Source organism: Protomyctophum parallelum (assembly GCF_964188405.1).
Source record: "Protomyctophum parallelum genome assembly, chromosome: 2".
In the NCBI taxonomy this organism is placed as follows: domain Eukaryota; kingdom Metazoa; phylum Chordata; class Actinopteri; order Myctophiformes; family Myctophidae; genus Protomyctophum; species Protomyctophum parallelum.
The window spans coordinates 15,108,221-15,132,373 of record NC_139699.1 but is presented as its reverse complement, the minus strand read 5'-3'; the positions used below and the strand labels follow the sequence as shown (position 1 = coordinate 15,132,373).

General features: G+C 44.3%; 3 protein-coding genes across 8 annotated transcripts in view; 1 reads left to right on the top strand and 2 right to left on the bottom strand.

Annotated features, from left to right (window-relative positions):
- Window positions 1-269, bottom strand: part of ap1g1 (adaptor related protein complex 1 subunit gamma 1) — a 31,106-nt gene extending 30,837 nt beyond the window's left edge. The window contains exon 1 of the mRNA XM_083758795.1: window positions 179-269. The gene's annotated coding sequence lies outside the window, so the exon portion shown is untranslated. The remainder of the gene's footprint in view (window positions 1-178) is intronic.
- mtmr10 (myotubularin related protein 10) overlaps window positions 1-24,153 on the bottom strand; it is a 132,597-nt gene that overhangs the window by 45,897 nt on the left and 62,547 nt on the right. The gene's annotated exons all lie outside the window — the stretch shown is intronic.
- znf821 (zinc finger protein 821) lies at window positions 3-22,263 on the top strand. Of its 6 annotated transcripts, none has more exons than XM_083758820.1 (6): window positions 3-100; window positions 11,743-11,874; window positions 13,936-14,057; window positions 19,042-19,140; window positions 20,092-20,258; window positions 20,522-22,263. In XM_083758820.1, exons 2-6 carry the CDS (start codon window positions 11,790-11,792, stop codon window positions 21,588-21,590), a joined length of 1,542 nt encoding a protein of 513 aa, XP_083614946.1. In that variant the 5' UTR covers window positions 3-100; window positions 11,743-11,789; the 3' UTR covers window positions 21,591-22,263. The 6 variants fall into 6 exon arrangements, with proteins under 6 accessions (XP_083614946.1, XP_083614945.1, XP_083614944.1 ...); XM_083758819.1 differs by having other exon boundaries at window positions 15-113; XM_083758818.1 differs by lacking the exon at window positions 3-100 and adding an exon at window positions 259-442.

The window sequence follows — 24,153 nt, the reverse complement described above, 5'->3', positions numbered from 1 at the left end:
GACACACCGACCGGGGCTGTGACACTTCCTATGCGGCGCCGCAGGAACCGCTGCAACCCGTCCGGACCGCGACCCGCCCGGGCGGATAGATAAAGTCAACGTGAGTCGTATTGGTACGTTCAGCAATCTCACGCCCGCTAGGATTTTTTGTTTTCGTAACGATCGTAAATATACTTACTTAGCCGTGACGATACCAGAAAGTCGCTGGAATCTTCTCTCTATTAGCAATGGAGGGAGGAACGGACCAGTAGACATACATTCAAAATGGCTGCCGCTCCAGCCTCAGCACATCTACCGCAGGCGGAGGGATACGACTGACATCTTCCAACCCGTTGGGGCGCTTTCCTTTTTCCTGCCGGTGGAAAGAAGTAGCCTGCTGTGGCCTGGGTTCTATCTACTGCTCTGTGCTCATATCCGCTCTAGAGCCCGCCTACTGTATCCGGTAAACACACACACACACACACATACACACACACACACACACACACACACACACACACACACACACACACACACACGGTTGTTTCTGTATCCGCTTCCAGAGCGGATGTGCTGCATGTGCCACAGCGCGCGACTCAATGGATTGGGACTGAGCGCCAGTCTGCATGTACCTGCGCCGTACGACGGGGTCGCGCGGCGCAAAACAGCAGCTCTACAAGCTCACCGTGCGTCGCGGATGCCACTCGCCCAGAGCTTGCAGATCTGCTGTTTTTTTTTCTCCACATGTATTTTCCCCAGCCCAGGGGTTCGCGAAAAAAAGGAGGCGCGGACGGGACAGCTCTGCGTAGCTAGCTAGCTAGCTAACTGCCTCCCTGTGGGACTCTATCCGTTTTACAGGCTTCGCTTTTTTCCCTTTTTTTTTTTTACTTCTGAAGCTTTTCCTTCTCCACCGTTTTCTCTTCAGAGAACTACACGTTGCTATGCTATATTTCACTGGACAACATGGGTAATAATCGCAGTGTTCTTTTTATATCAGCGTAATAGAGGACTATAGTTAACAGTATTGTTCTGCTGCATAATATATTATGGTTTATACATTGCTTAGATACAATAAGCTGGTTATTTTTTCTGAACAGTTTATTATTTTTGCATTGCACCGAATGAGGAGAGCTAGGCTACTTTTATCTAACGCTAGCTGATGATGGGTTCGGTTGATGATAACATGTTTTGATTAAGTGACTGCTTATTCATATAATTCATCTGTTAACTGTAATACCGTCGATTTCACAGGACTGGGATAGTTTTTATTAATGTCTTATTTATTTTTTTATCCCACCACTGCGGATGGATAATAATTATCCTATAAACGTCGTGCTGCGGTCCGTATACCTCACTCGTGGCAGTCAGTGATGACGACTACATGTTATTGGTTCAGTGGTTTGTGGGCTCCACCTAGTGGACACTTGGCGAAGTGATAACAAATGCACAGGAATTTGGATTTGTGATTATGCAGGTACTGAGGTACACATACACACGTGACTTATGCAAGAACTAGGACAGGTGCCCATTTCAGATTTGGACAGAGGACAACAACAAGGTGCACTCTGTTTGCACAACGTGGTGCTGTAGTAATTGTATTCTCACGGGTGTGATCATGTGGAAATTAGGTTTTGAGCCAATTATATACACAGTACACACCGCCCCAATGTTAAGCCCAGACCAAATTGGGTAACCGGAAGGCTCACCCCAAAACACATTTGTGAGTCGCGACTGTGTTTTGGGACGAGCGTTTTGGTATTCTATTGGCCCATTCCTAAATGTGGGTGTTTCATAATAATTGGTAACGATGGAAATGTGACAACCTGAGGTTTGGTTCTTAAAAAACGTACAAGTTGTGCAGTTGCAGTTTGCTATTAACGAATCAGAATGATTCACACTGATGAAAAGAGAGTTGAGCCAGAAGGCAAAGCTCTCGGTCTACCGAGCAATCTGCGTTCCTACTCTCACCTATGGTCATGAAGTGTTCCTACTCTCACCTATGGTCATGAAGTGTTCCTACTCTCACCTATGGTCATGAAGTGTTCCTACTCTCACCTATGGTCATGAAGTGTTCCTACTCTCACCTATGGTCATGAAGTGTGGGTCATGACCGAAAGAATGAGGTCGCGAATACAATCGGCCAAAATGAGTTTTCACCGACGGGTGGCTGGCATCTCCCTTAGAGATAGGGTGAGAAGTTCAGTCACGCGGGAGAGACTCGGAGTAGAGCCGCTGCTCTTTCGCCTGGAAAGGTGCCAGCTTAGGTGGTTCGGGGCATCTGGTCAGGATGCCTCTCGGGCGTCTCCCTAGGGAGGTCCTCGATGCACGTCCCACTGGGAGGAGACCCCGGCAGACCAAGGCGCAGTTGGAGGCATTACATCGACTCACTGGCTTTGGAACGTCTCGGGATCCCCCAGGAGGAAGTCACTAATGTTGCTCTGGAGAGGGAAGTCTGGAGCTCTCTGGTGGAGCTGTTGCCCCCGCGACCCGACTACAGATAAGCGGTTGATGATGGATGGACCAGTGTACCAAGTTGTGTCAACTTGTGTGGTTAAATATTTAGAAGCGACCCATGTATTTACAAATATCTGCCTTTTGCTTAGTTTGTTGAACCATGTTGACGACACTGTTATTGAACACAAGAGTGGATCACCACCTGTTCTATTTATTTATGTAGGGCTCTTACTTCATTGTCTGCCTTCATTCTCAATTTCTCATCACTGTATTATATTGAAGGGGGGGGGGGGGGGTGATAAATGTACAGGGATCTATGGCCATGTTCATGTAATCGCGACCCGACAAGCGTTTGAAGATGGATGGATGTTTTTTGCGTTATGCTCGGTTTTAAAACAATCTTGATCCAAATGGGGGGTCCAGGTGGTCCCCAGCTAATTGATTGATGGCTACCCTAGGAATAGGAACCAAGTGGACCATTATTTGTCTGTAACTCTTTAGGAGGGTAAAGGGGGGTGGGGGGGGGGGGGGGGGGGGTTGAAGTTTGTACTACTACTACACTAGCCTGCCCTGTACTACATATCCCACCGTGCATTGCGCCGTGCTTTCTACGTGAGGGATCAGCTGATGCTGTTGCGCCATTGCGTGGCTGCAGCAGTGCGTTTGGCTGCGGTCCGTTGGCTGAGCGACAGAAAAAAAGGAAGGCTCGTGCGCGCTCGGGGCTGCTCGGTGTCTGCTGGCAGAGCAGCCTATCATTATCCCCATCATTTACAACATGCATTGATCCAAGGAACCAACGAAACGGCAGCAGCTTCTCTTTTTTTTTTTTCGGCGAGGATGTGACTGTACTATTATTAGATTATATCTTTTTTTTGGAGGGGGAGTCGTCCGTCGTGTTATTGTATTGTATTCTCTAGGATGGATCATGGAACCGGCTCCCAACAGCGTTTATTCATTGCTGCTTGAGTAGCCAGAGAGACCATTTGGTCTTTTTGTATTTTCGTTCATCTTCTTCATCATCTTGTTGTGTGATCGCCGCCTCCTTTTCTCTGTGGGATATACACCGGGTCAGGCTGCAATCTGGATTTTAGGAGGAGATTCGAGTTCTTGTATCGGGAGTGGGGGAGTAATATGTCAAGGCGAAAACAGACCAACCCCTTCAAAGTTAATTGTAGGTATCACAGGTATTGTATATTGCATTTTCAAAACGTTTCATTAGAATTATGATTCGACTAATTATAACATGGTAATAAGTGTGAGTTGCGTTTCCCCCACTCGAGTGTTTGTCCGTGCATATGAATGATTATTTGCTTCTCAAAGCGTTGACTTTTGATCGTTTATGTTAGTGCGTTTTGAATGGCATCTGACAGTTTATCTAACATGTGTTGGTTTACTTTAGACCTTTGGAAATCATCGTTGTGTTTTTTTTGCTTTAAGACTTTGACACTTTGTAAGAAAATGAAGCATAACTATTCGACAGTAGCAGTCAGCCGTTTCTTGCCTTGACAGACAGCTGATGGATGCGACACGTTTTTATAGTTGTCTTGTCGGCTCGTGAAAGCCGAGGTTATACCGCTAACTTGATGTGACATGGGCCGGGCTTTAGGTTAGGATTCAGATCAGGATTATGTTAGGTAGGTATATGCTATTCTAATATTCTCTGTCTCTGAATAGCAATCATAAGCATCGTTCTGGCGTAGGCCTACATTGTTTTTTTCTTCAGCTCTTCAGAGTCGTTTGTCATTGCCAATCGATCATGCAGTTGTTTGTTTGCACTTGGGTTGATTTATGTCAGACATGATCTTGATATGGTTCTGATCAGAAACAGCCTACATTGTAAAGCTTGTGATCAAATGGAGAGGAGCTTAAACGTGGTTACTTTCATCCATTGGTGCTATAGTTGTTCAGAGGTGACACGTGAGACACTGTTGTTGTGACAAATTACTACATAACTGGGCTAGATGCATTATATTTTCTGTAACTAACTATACCAGTTTCATGTTAATTTTAGATTATTTTTAGATGTTTTTTTTTAAAGAAATGCATGCGTTTGTTGTTGCTGTCTAAGCTGTGTATACATAATGTACTGTATATACCTTCTTCAACTTTACTATTAGTACCACTTCAGAAGTTTACAGGTATAGAGTGAAATCCTTAAAGGGATATTTCACTTTCAAACATGTTTGGTGTCATTTTATTGTCTACTCAGGCGTTTGTGACAGACAGTTTATAAGTTGCTTGATTCAGTATTTAGATATTCATTTTATCAGGCCACACCCCCTTCCCATACAAAACTTCAAACTCTTTGTTTTTTCAACTACTTTTTCCAATTATATATTATGTTTTTGGAAAATGGAGAAATGAAATACATTGAAAACATCACGCAAATGTGTGTGTATATATATATATATATATATATATCAGTCACGAGAGCCTAGAATGGGTGTTTTCGATGCATCTATCATGGTTTAAAATGTAGTTTTAAGTTAGAATGGGTTTGTATAGGAAGGGGGTCTGATAAAATGTCTGAAGTAACTTAAAAACTGTCTGGGGTGCTGACTGAGTAGACAATACAATGACACCAAACATGCTTGAAAGTGAAATATCCCTTTAAGTGCAGGCTACCGACAAAATGCACAATTTACAATTTAAACATGAATAGGACAAAAAAAAGAAAATCTCAAAACGACTGTAATAGTGAAATCCTCAGTTTGAATTGATCCATTTGTCACTCTTTTTTGATGGCCAGTTCACACCAATGCAATTCCTTGCAACCATTTATATCCCCAATTTTTTTTGTTGTCATTTGTGTGGACTGGCCTTCTTTTGGTGTTTTAACTAAGCATTATATTATACTTTAGCTATTGAAAAATACGAGCTTGTAGGTCTGCTATTTTTTGAAAAATCGTGAAAATGTGGCACAAATCTTTGAATATATTCTTTCAGAAGACCTTTTTTTTTCCATTTCGACATCAGGTCTGGTTATTTTGTAGTTGCTTTTCCTCTGCGCTCACTGGCTAGTATCAACATAACCTGGTCTTATTTGGTACACAGTCTAGTCTACACACTAGCATGCAGACAGTGTTGAGAATGAGATGCCTCTCTCAAGCCAGCAGGGAGGACTGTACACTATATACTAAAACCTAGTAACCTACTGATTGAAGTTATCTGTGCTTCAGATCTGCTTTCTAAACATAGTTTGTTTTAAAGGTGGGGTTTGAAATGCATGTTGCAGCCGTGGCCTCAGTAATCCCTATGAGCTAATACGATCAACTGTTAGTGTAACGGTTGTACGTAGTAGGAGTAGGAGCCCAAGGAAGACCCTTTGGTTGACCCAGTAAAAGCAACGCGACAATAGCATAATGTTACTGGGCAAAAAGTGTCAAAATACAACGCGCTTAATTCCACATTTAACTTTGAGAAAACATACCATTGGCTCTAACTGGAGCGTTAAAAAAAACAAAACAATTGTTTGTTTTTTATTGTTTTGTGTGTAAATGCCATGGTCTTTTCTTCAGCTAAGCTACGGTATTGATTTAGTTTTACCTGTCTGTCTTATATTCTCTTATCTGGTATGAAATGAATGCACATTGCTGGCCCCACCCCCAGACGGACCAAACAGACAGACTGACAGACCAGACAGGCAAGGAGACAGTCTGACAGGCTGTGTGTGTGTGTGTGTGTGTGTGTGTGTGTGTGTGTGTGTGTGTGTGTGTGTGTGTGTGTGTGTGTGTGTGTGTGTGTGTGTGTGTGTGTGTGTGTGTGTGTGTGTGTGTGTGTGTGTGTGTGTGTGTGTGTGTGTGTGTGTGTGTGTGTGTGTGTGTGTGTGTGTGTGTGTGTGAGAGAGAGTGTGTGTGAGAGAGACGCACGCACGCAGCGAGTGCAAGACACAAGAATAAGACCTGTTTCTTTCTTTCTTTTCCCACCCATTAGCTACTTATGATACTAGGTTGCCAAGAATCACAAAATCAGAGCTACACTCACTGTAAGTGGAAGTGCAACAGAAGATGTAAATATGTAGATGAGAGCCTGCTTGGGGACAAAATAATTTATTTTCCTACCAGTACCAAAAAATATATAGATCATTTGTTTTTTAAATTACTTTGAAAGTATTAGTTTGCAGGTTATTTCCAAACCTGGAACCGTTCGGAGTAGGCTAATTGCTTGGACCCTGGAAGTGCTGCTCGCGACACTAACGCCTTCACCCATGACCAGATCAGTTCACTTCATACTAGGTTGCTGCTTGCTGTTCTAGAGTGGATACTCTGTGTGTGCGTGCGTGTGCGTGTGCGTGTGCGTGTGCGTGTGCTGCACTCAACACACTGCCCTCCCATGGGTCATCAGCAATACACCTGCCAAGTGTGAAGTTGAGCGGATGAACTGTTCTTGAGATCTGCGAAAGACAGACAGACACACCGAGATTCCTTACATTTTATAGATATTCTGCGCTCGGGTTTATTTTGTCATTTCTGTCAAGTAGTCAAAACGTCACTGACGCATGACAGCAACTTCTCCGCGCTCGAAGATGCATATCATTTCCCCCAAAACTTTTTGTTGCAGCCCAGTGACATTCTGGAATGCTTTTTGCGATGGGATTGTCATGTGCCTCCAGCATAATAGTGTGGTGTTGAGGCCGAGTGAAATTCCACAAGTCCACTATCTAGGATAGTAGGTTTCGAGTCAAGATGCGGTCTTGATGAAAGATTCTTCCATGGGGAAGGGAGACAATCTGTACCAAAAAGGGGGGGGAAAGTGTTGAGTGGCCTTCTCCGTTTTCCTGAAACACCAGACTATCAATTTGGCGAAGTGAGAAATGTTGTGGATGATCCTTAATGTCTGTTCCTCCACCATTCCCATGCTCCTCAACTCTACACAGTGTCTGTGATGTATGGATGGAAGACAGAGGCCCCAACACTTCCTGGAGATTCAGACAGTGGTGTGCGTACGTGCGTGCATACGTATGTCTGTCGGTCTCTTTCTGTGTGTGTGTGTGTGTGTGTGTGTGTGTGTGTGTGTGTGTGTGTGTGTGTGTGTGTGTGTGTGTGTGTGTGCGTGCGTGCGTGCGTTTTGGAGGGGAAGGCCGATGGGGAAGGGGGGGGGGGGGGGGTGGGGTTGAATTCAACAGGACCCCCATTGCTTGGTGTTTGAGCAGAGTTTTGGCATTCTGTCTTTTGTCTGTTTTGTTTTGCTCCCCCCTCCTCTCCTCCTCTCTCCCTCTTGTGTGTCTGTTGGCTGATGAGTTTGTCTCTTTGTCTGGATTCAGTCAGACAGTGCGTCACCTCCTGCCTACAGACACACAGACTCTGAGATAACATCAGAGTGGCAGAGACTGAGGGAGGTGGAGGGGTTGGGGGGGGTGGCGAGGAGAGACAGATGTACAGACAGAGCCTAGCGGTGGGGGGATGGGTATCTCTCACACATCAATCATTGGCTGTGTGCCGTGAAGCCAGCCTGTTGTAGTAGTTCATAGTTCAACACTCCGACCCACTCTACCAATGCTAATGAGTGCCTGGATTACTATGGGAAAAGTGCCCAAACGGTGTTCACATACCATGATACCGACCCAAACTGTGGTCACATACCATGATACCGACCCAAACTGTGTTCACATACCATGATACCGACCCAAACTACGTTCACATACAATGATACCGACCCAAACTGTGTTCACATACCATGATACTGACCCAAACTGTGTTCACATACCATGATACTGACCCAAACTGTGTTCACATACCATGATACCGACCCAAACTACGTTCACATACAATGATACCGACCCAAACTGTGTTCACATACCATGATACCGACCCAAACTGTGTTCACATACCATGATACCGACCCAAACTGTGTTCACATACCATGATACCGACCCAAACTGTGTTCACATACCATGATACCGACCCAAACTGTGTTCACATACCATGATACTGACCCAAACTGTGTTCACATACCATGATACCGACCCAAACTGTGTTCACATACCATGATACCGACCCAAACTGTGTTCACATACCATGATACCGACCCAAACTGTGTTCACATACCATGATACCGACTCGTCGTAAGCAGTTAATAGCGGAATGATGGCTGTAGAATGTAGTCGACTCGTAGATACCGACTCGTATTAAACTGTTCACATACCATGATACCGACTCGACCCAAACTGTGGGTCACATACCATGATACCGACTCGACCCAAACTGTGGGTCACATACCATGATACAGACTCGTCGTAAGCAGTTAATAGTGGGATGATGGCTGTAAAATGTAGTCGATGGTGTGCGTTTGAATGAGAAATACAGCGCCTCCAGATTATAGCTCTTCCTCCTGTGCGCACGCGCGTGTGTGCGTGTGCTTGAGTGAGAGAGGGAGAGGAGCAGAAGACAGTATGTGCGTTACCTCAGGATTGCAACAGAGGCTGTAATTACTTCTGTCAGTCTCAGGTAACTGAAGTCAGAACGTGTCTCCCAGCTCTGATCTCTGTAACTGGAAAGAGCGCACGAAGGAGAAAACCCTCGCTAGAAGAAGAAGTACTCGTAGCCCTGTTTGTATATTATGGCTGACATTGGCCGTTAAACTCTAGTGTTTGCCGGGGGGGCAGTTTCTATTCACTGTTTTTTACTATGACGAATAATAATGTTGCCATTTTTACCTTGTCATACAGCGGAGATTACCGCAGAGGGTAGAGACTAGGATCGCTGTGCAAGGGGTTAAATCAACCACATATGGGCTGCTTTGGTATGAGGCATTATCCTCCCCCTCAGAGCTGCTGGTATAGATATAGAAACAATCAGGGCTGTTGCGAACAAGCAGGGAGGACAGAGGGCGAGCCAGGCTGTTCAGTGTGTGGGTGGTGCTGAAAGAGAGGGAGAGAAACGCACTCTGACTAGCAGGCAGTACGCTTGCTAGTGGAAAGGAGTGCAGGGCTGCGTTCACCCCCTGGGACTGCAGCATGCCTGTAGAACGGTGCTGCCATGTATGTGCCTGTATACGTGTGTGTGAACGGTGGGGGGTTGGGATGTAAATGAAGTCAATCTGTGTGCATGTATGTACGTCAGAGTGTGCTCGTCTTTGCCGATTGCCCGCGAAGCGTATACAAAATGACTGTGTAGGATGATTATATTATTAAGTATCAAAGCATCCAGGTCGGTGTAGTAGTAATGGATGCTCTTGGCCTTGGACGATATCCCACGAGGTCCTCTGTAAAAATGACTAAATACATTATTTGTATTTAGTCTGTATACCGATGTTTATCAGGAAATGGATGATTGTGATTCTAGGTTTCAAAGCCCTTATGCAACTGAGGAGCGCAACTGCAAATGCTATTCCTAAACCTGGAATTTGGATCTGTTGTCTGTTTTTGACTCCTTAATAATTTCTTTGTGTCTTTGACATGCTCTACTGTATATATATTTTTAAATGTTGTAATGTGTGCTGCTGCTATCTCAACCTGATCTCCTTAAAGAAATAGATTTCAAACTCAAGGGGACTTCCTGTGGAAACGATACTAATCAATGGCAACATTTTATGTCGTGGATAAACGGGAATATTGATCATTATAATGTTACGACTTCTGTTGAGAAACCATGATGTAGGTGAACATGTAGGAAACTCTTGTGCGATAGATGCAGTTTCTATGGAGATTAAACGCTCATATGGAGACAGTATTCAACAAACGGATAGAAATGTTATAACTGTATCTCGTTAAAACATTGCAAGATGATGCAATGTCTTATGCATAGGTAAAAGTTTCATTGTGGGGTTTCTCACCAACCAGGTTGTACTTCTGGGGGACGTTCCATTAAATATTATTCACGCTGGCCAAATTATCAGCCAGCAGCCAGTGGAAGAGTACAGTGATACATTGGACCAGCTATGCCTTGTTGAATTCTGTAATCTATCTGTACTACTGCATCTGTGGATACCGTACAAGCCTTGGGTGTTTTCAAGTTTAAAAGACAGAACTTATTTGATGTCTGTCAAAACCAGCATATTTTATTTCATTGTTGAGTTCCTTTTCTTCATTTTTTTTGTGCCTATTATGGCATACAATTTTGGCTTACCATATCACAGCTTAGACTTGATACCATTTTAAGGTTAATGGTTCAAGTTATTTGCAACAATACCAATTGCAAAGTATTGTTTTAACCACTTAAACCCTAAATACTTAGTTAACCCATTTTGGGCAGGGAACCCCTTTTGGTGTTAGCATTATGAAATGCTTTAGCTATTGAAAAATAGCAGATCTACAAGCTACGAGCTTGTAGGTCTGTTATTTTTGAAAAATCAAAGAACGACTGACATAGAAACATAGCTTTTTCAGTAAACTGTCAGGATGTAGAAGACATTTTTAGAATCTGATCTCAGGTCAAAATGGTAACCCTGGCTATATACTTTAATAGTTAACCGGGTCCCCCAGGGCTCTGTACTAGGTCCGCTCTCTTTTCCCCTCGACTACAAATCTCTTCACAAAAAGTATCTCATTATATTTTAGATCGCCTGCTTTTGTTAAATGTTCACCCCAGAGCTTGGGATATTTTCTTAAACTCGTGGGTATGATGAGTACTGGCTGCCCAAAGAGATGGTCAATGTCTGGGTCTCACAGGTCAAGGTGATGGTGAATGTTGGTGCAGTCAGGGTAAAGGCTCATACATAGTCTGGATTTTCGGTGGTTAGGTGACCACCGAACTACAACATGACGTCACGAGCCGCGGTGAAGAGCAAACCACCGCCACCGCTCCAGCCCTTCTCTCTGTTTTTACTCACCACCGCTCAACGTTATTTCAGCTCCGGTGGTCAGCTCACCACCGGAGCGGTGGTCACCTCACCACCGAAAATCCAGACTATGAATAGGCCTTTAGGGGTGTAACAATTAATGAAATTCATCAATTTAAATGTGATCATCAAGAATTATGATCAATTAATAATCAATCCCTAATTTGGGCATTTCATTATAGGCGAAAAGTTTAAATGAAAAAAGTAAAAACACTGAAAATAGCGGATCTCGTACAAGCTTTATCTTGTAGTTCTGCTATTTTCAGTATTGTTGCAGACATCGTTGTCCCACTAAGTATAGAACAAGTGGTTAATTGAAAGTATAAAATATGCCAAACATATTATAAAAAAATATATATACAGTATATTGTTTTTTACTTACAAATATATGAATTTGAAGATATGCTATTTTCTTTATTTTTGTTTGACACCGTCAATTGCGGAAAAGGCATCAATATAGAATATAACCACTAAGCAGATCGTCCTGTTTGTCAGACCTAGTTGACTCACTGTTGTGGTCTCTTCTTCCAGGGCCATTCCACACGACGGGCATCACAGGCCTTGAGCACACGATTAACATGGACGGCAGAGATGAGTTCTCAGAGGGCAGTGCGTACCACCAAGGCAACTCCCAGGAATTCGATGACCAGGATAGCATCTCAGGTACTGGACGGACGGGATGAGTGGATGATGGGGTTCAGGGAAAGGACTGGATTCCATAGGATGAGTGGATGATGGGGTTCAGGGAAAGGACTGGATTCCATAGGATGAGTGGATGATGGGGTTCAGGGAAAGGACTGGATTCCATAGGATGAGTGGATGATGGGGTTCAGGGAAAGGACTGGATTCCATAGGATGAGTGGATGATGGGGTTCAGGGAAAGGACTGGATTCCATAGGATGAGTGGATGATGGGGTTCAGGGAAAGGACTGGATTCCATAGGATGTCCTGTGGTTCCTGAGGGGTGTTGGTGAGAGTAAGCCCTGCTCTGTGTTCTGTTGTCCTGTCTGTATAGAGTGTCGCAGTCCCTCCCCCTTTCAGAACGACGAGTGGCCCAGGAAATGAATCCCAATGCATTTTTCCCATAGGCATTTCAAAACGTATTTATTTAAAGACCTTTTAAGCGTCGTACGAAACCAACTCTTGTCGTGACAAATCATGACAACACACACAATATTTTGGACCAAACAAATAATTACAAAGAAGAAAAACAACAAAAAAGTGTTGTAACCTGCTGTTTGTTGTCATGATTTGTCACGACAAGAGTTGGCTTTGTCCGCGGCGTAAACGTCTTTAAATAAATACTTTCTGAAAAGTCTATGAGTAAAATGAACAGGGATTTATTTTCCGGGTCTCTCGAGGGGGGGCGGGACTGCAACGCTCTATTGATAGGGCTGTGTTCTCCTCCATAGAAGACGGTGAGCCCTGCTCTGTGTTCTGTATTGATAGGGCTGTGTTCTCCTCCATAGAAGATGGTGAGCCCTGCTCTGTGTTCTGTATTGATAGGGCTGTGTTTGCCCCCATAGAAGACAGTGAGCCCTGCTCTGTGTTCTGTATTGATAGGGCTGTGTTTGCCCCCATAGAAGACGGTGAGCCCTGCTCTGTGTTCTGTATTGATAGGGCTGTGTTTGCCCCCATAGAAGACAGTGAGCCCTGCTCTGTGTTCTGTATTGATAGGGCTGTGTTTGCCCCCATAGAAGACGGTGAGCCCTGCTCTGTGTTCTGTATTGATAGGGCTGTGTTTGCCCCCATAGAAGACGGTGAGCCCTGCTCTGTGTTCTGTATTGATAGGGCTGTGTTTGCCCCCATAGAAGACGGTGAGCCCTGCTCTGTGTTCTGTATTGATAGGGCTGTGTTTGCCCCCATAGAAGACGGTGAGCCCTGCTCTGTGTTCTGTATTGATAGGGCTGTGTTCTCCTCCATAGAAGACGGTGAGCCCTGCTCTGTGTTCTGTATTGATAGGGCTGTGTTTGCCCCCATAGAAGACAGTGAGCCCTGCTCTGTGTTCTGTATTGATAGGGCTGTGTTTGCCCCCATAGAAGACGGTGAGCCCTGCTCTGTGTTCTGTATTGATAGGGCTGTGTTTGCCCCCATAGAAGACAGTGAGCCCTGCTCTGTGTTCTGTATTGATAGGGCTGTGTTTGCCCCCATAGAAGACAGTGAGCCCTGCTCTGTGTTCTGTATTGATAGGGCTGTGTTTGCCCCCATAGAAGACGGTGAGCCCTGCTCTGTGTTCTGTATTGATAGGGCTGTGTTTGCCCCCATAGAAGACAGTGAGCCCTGCTCTGTGTTCTGTATTGATAGGGCTGTGTTTGCCCCCATAGAAGACAGTGAGCCCTGCTCTGTGTTCTGTATTGATAGGGCTGTGTTTGTCTCCATAGAAGACAGTGAGCCCTGCTCTGTGTTCTGTATTGATAGGGCTGTGTTTGCCCCCATAGAAGACAGTGAGCCCTGCTTTGTGTTCTGTATTGATAGGGCTGTGTTTGCCCCCATAGAAGACGGTGAGCCCTGCTTTGTGTTCTGTATTGATAGGGCTGTGTTTTGCCCCCATAGAAGACGGTGAGCCCTGCTCTGTGTTCTGTATTGATAGGGCTGTGTTTGCCCCCATAGAAGACAGTGAGCCCTGCTCTGTGTTCTGTATTGATAGGGCTGTGTTTGCCCCCATAGAAGACAGTGAGCCCTGCTCTGTGTTCTGTATTGATAGGGCTGTGTTTGCCCCCATAGAAGACAGTGACAGTGACCTCGACAACAACGGTGACGACTCGTCCTCCAACACGTCGGCCGACGACCACATGAGCGCCAAGAGACAGCCCTGCCGCCTATCCCACGGAGCGGGCGTCAAGGAGGTGAGAGCGCCCGGTGCCAACTAGGGCTCAGTTTACTTTCTTAGCGATTATTCGGTCAATTACGTTCTCGGGTAATTGAAAAATCGAGAAGCGATATGTATTTCTTTCCTTTTTTTCATATATCAATGCATCGATTCTAGATTCTAAAAATGTCTTCTACATCCTGACAGTTTTCTGAAAAGGCTACGTTTCTATGTCAGTCGTTCTTCGATTTCTTTTTAAAATAGCAGACCTACAAGCTCGTAGCGCGCCACTCGGTGGCGCGCTATGAGCTTGTAGATCTGCTATTTTTCAATAGCTAAAGCATAACATAATGCTAACACCAAAAGGGGTTCCCGCCCCAAAATGGGTTAAGCACTAGTTATTTTATATTTTGTTGCACAACGGTGACATGCAAAAATAATGAATATCTGACTACAAGCCGATCTAAAAGCTCACAACACTTTGCAAGCGGCTATTTTCAAAAATCTGGTCTATGCCCAAATTGGGGATTGATGATGAACCGATAAATGATCTACTATCGCAGGGGGTCAGCAAATAAGTTTGGTCTCCGGCCAATTTCTTTCTAAGTCATTAGATGATCGACAAGAACACAATCAAAGGGTAATCAATATAATAATTGCTATTTATTGCTATAAAAGTGGCTAAAGAAAGATTTGTGTGTTTTTAACTGCTGCATACTAGGGCATTAACGACTTGAGATTTTTCCCAGTCGACTTGTCGGACAGTAAAGTTGAAGTCGTATCGATTTATCGTTTCTGGCGGCGGGGGGGGGGGGGGGGGGGGGGGGGACGCGAACGCGCAGGGGGGGATTTAACAGGGGCGGGTGGAGCTGCCGCGCGCTCAAATACGGAGCATGTCAAACAAAGCACTGCGCATTCAGTGGCCTCTCCAATATGACACAGTCACAGTGCATGTATCATCTATATCAGAGGTTCCCAAACACCGGTGCCGGTCCGCGGGACACGTGGCACTGGTACGCAAGAGGGGAATTCAAAGTTTTGCGTCGTTTAAAAATGTCCAATCTTTGTATCTTTAGCAGCAGCAGCTGTAGGCTATTTTGTGACGATCGCGTTAATGAAACCAAATGCTACACGCGGTTCCGGTACAGGATTATTATTTCATGTGAATCATGTCAAAATGAAAAGATGATGTTATCCAGGTAAAGTAGTGGTATTGGCACACAGCGCAGCAGCAGCACCGAGAACACAATAAGAGATATAACATTATTATTCTCCTCCTCCTCCTCCACAACTCGATAACGTTCTCATGTTAGTTTGTTACTCATTTTCTGAGCCATGCAAATAAACAACAACCCGCACTGACCGGAGACGGAGAGGTTCATGTGCGCTGCGCGTAAAGCTTAGCCAGAAACAGACAGTCATTGCGTCAGCATGAATGTAGCCTCGGGAACCCAGACGTTATATTTCCAGCACGGAGGTGAGGGGGATATCGTTTGGGGGTAACGTTTGCGTGCTTCTATCTGTTACTTCTCTGACACAGCGCAGTTCAAACAGACTTCAGCCAGTCTCAATAGTGGGACACCGCGCACTGAGAGCCACATAGCCTACACAGCTGCATTTGGTTTTTAATTAAGGGCGCGTTCTGAATGCAATGAAAAAAGAAAAAAAAAAAAGCTCAACTTTCGACTCGCGCTGCTGCGAGTCGACTCGTGACTCGTTTATCGATAAATCGATAAATCGGTTTTTTGATGAATGCCCTACTGCATACTGATATAACTGATTAAATGTCACAGAAATACTTAATCATTTTGTGAGGGCCGCATCATTGAATGAGGTCTTTTAATTACCGGTAATTAAAAAGTAGAAGAAACAAAGATAACACCTGGAGACAGACAGACATACTCCCTTTTGAACGGTGATAAACATTCTCTTTCATTGAATAGGAGCTCACGGTCTCCTCGTAGATATGGAGAGAAACTTTATGAAAAACACTCCCAACATGGATTAAATAAAACATTCTTAAGGTATTCATTATAAAGTAGAGTGCTTCTCAATCTTTTCAATTAAAAGGATCTCCCATAAACTCAGAGAGTATAAAAATGGAACCAAGTTGGCCTTGGATCAAGATTTTCATAGATGAATTGGGAAATGTCGTGTCTGACTTTGGCTTTCGCATCCATGATAGTCTTGTTCTCTAATCTATTGCCTATACCGTCACTGGAAATCTATGCACAAAGCCTGTACTTGTTTTTTTTGATGTACTTCTAACCTCCCACGGGGCAGCACACCTAAACCTAACCTTAACCCATGTCTAACCAATGACTAGTCTAAACTAAGTACGCACCCCTACTTCCGTACATGAAAAACCCTGTACCCACAGATGTTAACTCGATATGAGGAACCTGTGTGCACAGAATTCATTCTTATTGCGAACGCAGTGAGCCACTTACTATGAGACCCTGCTGCTCATGTCTGTGTGTCTGTCCCGCTGTGACACCACCCGCCCGCCACCAGAGGGCGCAGCTGTAGCACACACACACACACACACAGGGCGCAGCTGTAGCACACACAAACACACACACACACACACACACACACACACACACACAACCACACACACACGAGCTGCGTTCGCTTCCCGCGTTTGCGCGTCTTACTTGTCTTATGTTTTTAACCCATAGTGGCTGAACGGCATTTTAATTCCTAGCTTACATCCTGTTCACATCTAGGGCTGTATTTTTGCGTGTATTTTTACCAGGTCTTATTACCTAACTTAGAGTAAATTAAAGACCTGGAGGCGTGATCAATGCCATTTGGCTATTCTGAGTGGCCAAAGAGCATTGATCACGCCTCCAGGTCTTTAGTTTACTCAAGTTAGGGAATAAGACCTGGTACTTAAGACACGCAAAATACAGCCCCAAGTGTCATACCGGTTTTAACCTGATGTGCTCTGCCACTGCCACGCATGGAGGAATACAGGGGAAATACAATGCACACAGGTGCCGAATGTCGAGTTAACATCCATGGCTACAGGGGTCAGGGTCTGGTCAGCTTCTTTGTACATGTACAAAGAATGTACATGTACATTCTTTGTACTTCTTTGTACATGTACAAAGAAGTACAGGCTTTGCGCACAGATTTCCAGTGACTAAAGGGTGACAGAGGCCAAGGCTATGAGAGATACAGTATGAAAGCAAAAGTCGATAAAATACTATCTATGATAGTCTTGGCAAATTTGGTTCCATTTGTACGCTTGCGGGAGTTACAGCTCTATTAACCCATTTAGGCCTGACCTCAAAATTAAAAACAATCTTCTAAATCCTAAATATTTTCACGATTTTTCAAAAATAGCAGACTTACAGTGCGCGCTACGAGCTTGTAGATCTGCTATTTTTCAATAGCTAAATTATAACAATGTTTAAAACACCAAAAGGGGTTCCCGACCCAAAATGGGTCCATGTAGTTCCATGTAGTTCCAAACTACAATTTAGCTGGGGACCCCCCTCAACCCCACTTTGACAATCATTGGCCTATATTTGGGACTGTGTCAGATATTGTAAATTATTCACAAAATCATTTACCGGGGCCAGATCACTTGCGGGCCAATTTTCGCCCGCCAATTACTATCGCGTAGGTACAGTAGGATAAATACCATTGCCATGTACCACAGTAAAGATAGATAAATACCATTGCCATGTACCACGGTAAAGATAGATGCCAAACAGCCCTAAAACTCCAGGATGCAGCAAACCTGATTACCGTATGAATGACGTGTATGATTCATTCTATAAATACACAGTCTGTAGAGAATCAGCCATAAGGCCCTCTGTAAAGACTATCTCAGTTTTGACAACGGTGCGTATTGTCATACTCATGATATGAGTGATTTGGAGTGATGGAATCTCTAGTTTTCACACTCAGATTTATCATCATACAACACTCACAGAAATACCTTAAGATAAGAGTTGGGACCACATCAAGTATATTAAAAAAAGTATTGGCTGTTATATTTGTAAACAAAATAAATGGTAGTAGTGATTGGCTACTATACAATTGAGCTACAATGTACAATTGTAGTTACTTAAATTGAAAAATGATGTATTCAGTTCTGTTAACATGATTAATAATAATATGCATCTTATGTACTACTATTACAAAAATAATTAATTAAATTAACTACTACAATACTCAGGAATTCTCATACCGGTATTTTGATCTCAAAACGTGGATGGATCTCTTGTGTAGAAGACAGTGTTGTTTTCGTCGACTAAAACTAAGACGAAAAATGTTCGTCGACTACCTTTTTCCACTGACGAAAACTAAATGGAAACTAAACACTAAGCTATGATGACTAAAACTAAGACTAAATATACCGACAATTTCGTCAACAAATAAAAACTAGACAAAAATGTTAGGAAGGGACAAGAGATCCAGTATTAGTAATTTTACAATTAGTTGCTTGCTGAAAATAGCCGATCTACAAGTACACGTTGTTAGCTTGTAGATCGGCTATTTTTATAGTGTAAAAACGGTCATTACGACGGCATCAAGGCCCGCCAAAATACAATTTAGTTGACTAAATCAACTGTAGATTTAGTCGACTAAAATCTTATGACATTTAGTCGACTAAAACTAGACTAACACTAAAACATTCCAGGTGACTAAAATGTGACTGAAACTAAATTAAAACTATTGAAGAGACTGACTAAAACTAAAGTAAAAATGTGCCGCCAAAAACAACACTGGTAGAAGAGAATCCACCTGCAAAAACCCATCCGATCCCATTAGCATTATCATTAGCAAAAAAAACCATTAGCAGAACCCGTCCGTACCCATTAGCAGAAGGAACCCGTACCCATTAGCAGAAGGAAACCCGTCCGTACTCATTAGCAGAAGGAACCCGTACCCATTAGCAGAAGGAAACCCGTCCGTACCCATTAGCAGAAGGAAATGTGCCGAAACGTTTCTTCCTCTGCATGACTCTCTGTGTTACTCCTGACATCCATTCCGATGGTTCTCAGGAGAGCGAGGAAGGCGGTGACCGAAGCCACAGCTTTGTGTGTCCTCTCTGCACCCTGGATTTCAGCAGCCCGGAGAAGCTTATCTCGCATGTCTACCAGGTGAGAGCAGTGACCCGGGTGGAGGTTAAGTAAAATACCACAATATAAAAAAGTAAAAACACAAGTAAAAGTCCTCAGAATGTGCATAATGTCTCATTTCACTAGAAAAAAATGTTTTCAAAATCTTTTGAAATTCAAGCTCACAACGCCTCGCACTGCAACGTGTTTTGAGCATCTAGATCGGCTATTTTGGAATAGCTGAAGAGTGTTAATTTGACTCTTGAGATGGACCTGTATACATTACATATATACCCGTATTATTATTTGTACCCTCTCAGAGTTAAAGTAACACTGTGATTGGTCTGCTGGGCTGTCAGTCGAGTTGTCAACAGGAAGTGGTCAGGCTACTACTTGGCCTCACCCCCCGAACCCACCTCACCCCTGCCCACTTTGACAGGCTAGAATGGCTTAGGGTCGACGACAGAGTACAGCATTGTGCAATGGGTCTGGTCCACAAGATTCGCTACACCACCAAGATACCCATGTACCCGTCTAGATACTTCCTTAATGTTAACGAAGTCCACACCAGAGGGAGTTCAACCAACCATGTACAACCCAGATTCGGCACAAACAAGGGACTAAATTCATTTAGCTCATTATGCCACCAAAATGTGGAACGCCATACCAACAGTCATTAAGACATACGAATCCCTTGACTCGCTCTCGAAGGGCACCTACGGACGGCTGCAATTAGAAACTGGCCCCCGTGAAATCTGAATCCCCCCACCGCCCCTTTTTCCCCTCACTGTATATGTTTCTTTTCCCTTTTTACCTCCTCTGATGATTTCCTGTTTTGACTGATTTTACAGCATATACCCAATACTGGTTGGTGTACTTTGAGCAACTCTCCTGTGTTTCTTTGTTGTCTTGATGTCTTTGAACAGCACACTGCTATGATGAGCAGCAGTAAAACTCTCCTGTGTTTCTTGTTGTCTTGATGTCTTTGAACAGCACACTGCTATGATGAGCAGCAGTAAAAGCTACGTGTGCCCGGTGTGTGGGCGAGCCCTGAGTTCGCCCGGCTCCCTCGGACGCCATCTTCTCATCCACTCTGAGGACCGCCTCTCCAACTGTGCAGTCTGCGGCATGCACTTCACAGACACCAACAACTTCAACAGGTGTCTGCTTCATTTCAGCTCCTTCCAATGGCTTAAAGCTCTATTATGTACCTTTTTAGTTTTAGTGAATAAAGTGTTATTTTTGCCTAAGTGGTTCAGTGATTTGTTGGTTTATACATAAATAAATAAAACTTCTGATTGAAAAGGTAATGGATAGAATAATCGCTAGGAAAATAAATTATCGATAGTTGCAGCCCTAGAAGAAACCTGAGAACATGTTATTTTGACGTATTTAATCACCACATCACTGTCCTTTCACACAGGGACAAACTCAAAGAAGTCCTCAACCCAAACCCATGCAGCATGGACTGTAGCAGTGGACGGGACACCTTCTCAAACAGCTCCATGACAAACCCAGGCCCGGGTCATCGTTCATTACAAGGCCCAGGCCCGAGCGCAAATCCCAACCCATGTCAAAGCGCTCGCTCGGGCCAAGGAGTGGCCCCCAACCCGTGTCAGGGGCCTCGGCAGTGCCTCGGACAGGGTCCAAACCCCTGTCAAGACCCTCACTCGTGCCAAGGACCAGGGGGGCCGAGTCCCGGCTCAAACTCGTGTCAAGGCCCTCGCCCGTGCCAAGGACCCGGCCCGTGCCACGGCCCCAGGTCATGCCACGGCCAGAACCAGAACCCGGGAGCCGGGCCGTGCTCTGGCCCGGGTCAGTGTGGTTCTGACCAAGGCCAGTCCTTCCCATCCCTGCCAGACAGTCTCCTCACCGGAGGCTCGTCGCTTCCCTCTATCCCCGACAGTCTCAGCTCCTCCTCCGCGGGCCTGCCTTCTCTACCGGACCTCCTCAGCCCCATGCCGGTGTACCCGGCCGGGGTTCTGCTGGTGTGCAACAGCTGCGTGGCGTACCAGCAGCTCATGGACTCCCAGTCGCCCATGAGGAAGTGGGCCCTGCGACGGAAGAACGAGCCCATAGAGGCGCGCATCCAGCGCCTGGAGCGCGAGCGCACCGCCAAGAAGTCCAAGCGGGCGCACGAGTCCGACGAGGAGCGGGAGATCCGGAGGTTGAGGGACCGCGAGGCCAAGCGGATGCAGCGGCTGCAGGAGAGCGAGGAGCAGAGGTCGCGGCGGCTCCAGCGCGACCGGGAGGCCATGCGCATGAAGCGGGCCAACGAGACGCCGGAGAAGCGGCAGTCCCGGCTGATCCGCGAGAGGGAGGCCAAGAGGATCAAACGCAGGCTGGAGAAGATCGACCCGTCTCTGAGGACACAGATAGAACACGACCCGGCCGCCATGGCCGCCCTCACGGCGGACATGAGCCTCTTTCAGTTCCCGTGCCCCATGCCTGTCCCCTCTATTGACAACGGCTTGTTCATGAAGCTTCCCTAGTAGTCCTCAGCAGGCCACTGGGGGGCAGCGTTTTGAGTTACGGCTGTGTTTTAATGACTCAACACTCCACACTCAGGTTGCCATGTCTGGTCAACAGCGAACCTTTCCCAGCCGGTTTACCTGTAGATTTTTCTCTCTCTGTCTGACACAAACTTGTCACACAAACTGCTTTGTTAAATACAAAACGAAAAAAGAACTACTTTAATTTATTACAGTTTTAGAAGAACTTTACCACAGGGTTTAGAATGTTTCTTTCTTTCTTCCTATATGGGTCATATAAAGAAGCATGTTGTAAAGAGATTTGTCTGTTCATAATGTGGGGATAGCAGATTTAAATACAGCTAGGAGCAGTTACATAGAGGAGGAGATCCTTTTGCACATGGACCTTCAAGTGGTGGGAGGAGGGGCTTGTAGCAACAGCCCCCTCCCTTCTGTTATACCAGTGGTTCTCAAAGTCTCAAAGCCCGCAGTGTTCCTTGAGGGGGTTCCAAATGGACCCTTATACCAGTGTTCCTTGAGGGGGTTCCAAATGGACCCTTATACCTGTCTGTAACTCTTGAGAGTGTGCAAATGGAACCCAAATGCGATCCTTACAGGTCGGTATAACTCTGAGTGTGTGCAAATGGAACCCAAATGCATCCTTGCGGGTCGGTAACTCTTAAGAGCGTGCAGATTTGCAACACTTTGCAGAGTTATGGGGGGGGGGGGTCCTCGAAATAAAGAACAAGGTTTGAGAACCACTTTTGTTCCACTCTGCCAGCCCAGCAGTTAGGGTGTACTGGTACCAGTACAGGGTGTACTGGTAGCTACACCTTCCTTCACCCTGGGAAGCTTCTATTCACCCAGACAACTACCTCACTCGGGGGGCCACAGTCGTGTTCCTCTGTCCTGTGGCCTACTGCGTTTCCAACTCCGGAGCTTCCAAAGCTCTATATTATAAACTCTACACTACTTCAGAAGATGCAGGTTGTTTTCCCACAGTTTTGTGTGTGTGTGTGTTTTTTTTCTTTCTTTTTGCATAATATCCATCAGGCACTTAATAGGACAAAAACATTCACAGGAACATTTTGAGATGTGTACAATGTCACAGACATTTGTTAGATTTGCTTAAAGTCATACTGTGTAAGGCCGAGGCTCCACTGTGTGCGTTGTGTCGCGTTGCGTTTGGACCCGATCGGGAAGTTAGAACCTATCATTGAAAAGGGAACGTTCCCTCATTGACGATGATGCTTAGTCTCCTTTGGCGACACCTACTGGTAGCTACATTACATTACAGCATTTGAAGGAGTGCTTGGAAATTAATTATGCAGGGTCGTAGTGCCAAAGGATATTTTAGAATAACACATCAAACGGTATTTATTTACGTTAAAATATCAGCAACAAAAAAAAAAAAGTAAAAACATTTATGTGAAATGGTTATTGGGATAAATATATTGGTGAAACATAAGTTTAATTGAAAATGTTACATTAGTATGACTTTAATGTAATTTTCATTATTTGGCTATATTGTGAATTTCTTTGTCCTATATTATTATATATATTTTTTTACATTCCCTCTCATCCTATGAGTTCATCTTAATACATACTGCCTCTCATAATGTATTTTTGCCAACATCTGAATCTATTGGTTATCTTTTATTTCACTGCTACACTCCATAAGCTTTGCCAAATGATTAATAATGTCATTATTATATTTTGTTGTTGCAGAGCATCTTCTTAGCTCATGAAACCCCCGGTCTGTGCTGCTGTTAATGTAAACTGTACTGTACAATACATTAGTTACCTCTTGTATATTTGGAACTCGACCAGTGGTGGACAGAGTAGTTCTACTCAACCCCAGTACTTGAGTATACTCAAAGTATAGATAGTCCTGATCAAATGTTACTCCACTGCAAATGTCAAGTTGCTCTGTTAAGTGTGTACTTCAAGTACTGGAGTTCAAAAGTACAAATTACAAGTACATTTTGTTTTGACGTCGGTGCATTGCTGTATTGCTTTTCCAGAACATTTCAAAACGATATCAATAATAGTGAAACTGCTATTCACGTGAATCTGCTATTTTCACTATACATTTGAAATGGCAAATGTGAACACCCAGACAGTTTTTATGTTACTTGATTCAGTATTTAGATATTTGAAATTCATTTTAGCTGCCCCGCTAAGACTGAGTAGACGGTGAAATGACCAACATTTTTTTTTTTAAGTGAAATATCCCTTTAAGTGATTATTTCATAATATGCTTTTTACCTTCTTGAAATGTATTTGAATTTGAAATGCAGTCGAGTGAAAGTCACAAGTATCCAAACATGTACTTTACTCATGTAAAGTACAGTTACTCAAACTAATTACTTTAAGTACAATACTCAACATGTACTTACTGTCCACCACTGGACTCAACACATTGGCGATATTGTATTAGGAAATGTTCCATTAAGTTTTAAGACTTTTAAAATATTTCCTTTGTTCATAAGAGTCATTGGTTGACTTGTGCCCTTGAAGTGTCATTTTGTTTACTCTATATCAGAACAGAACTTAAGACACAAATATGTTACACAGATAAATA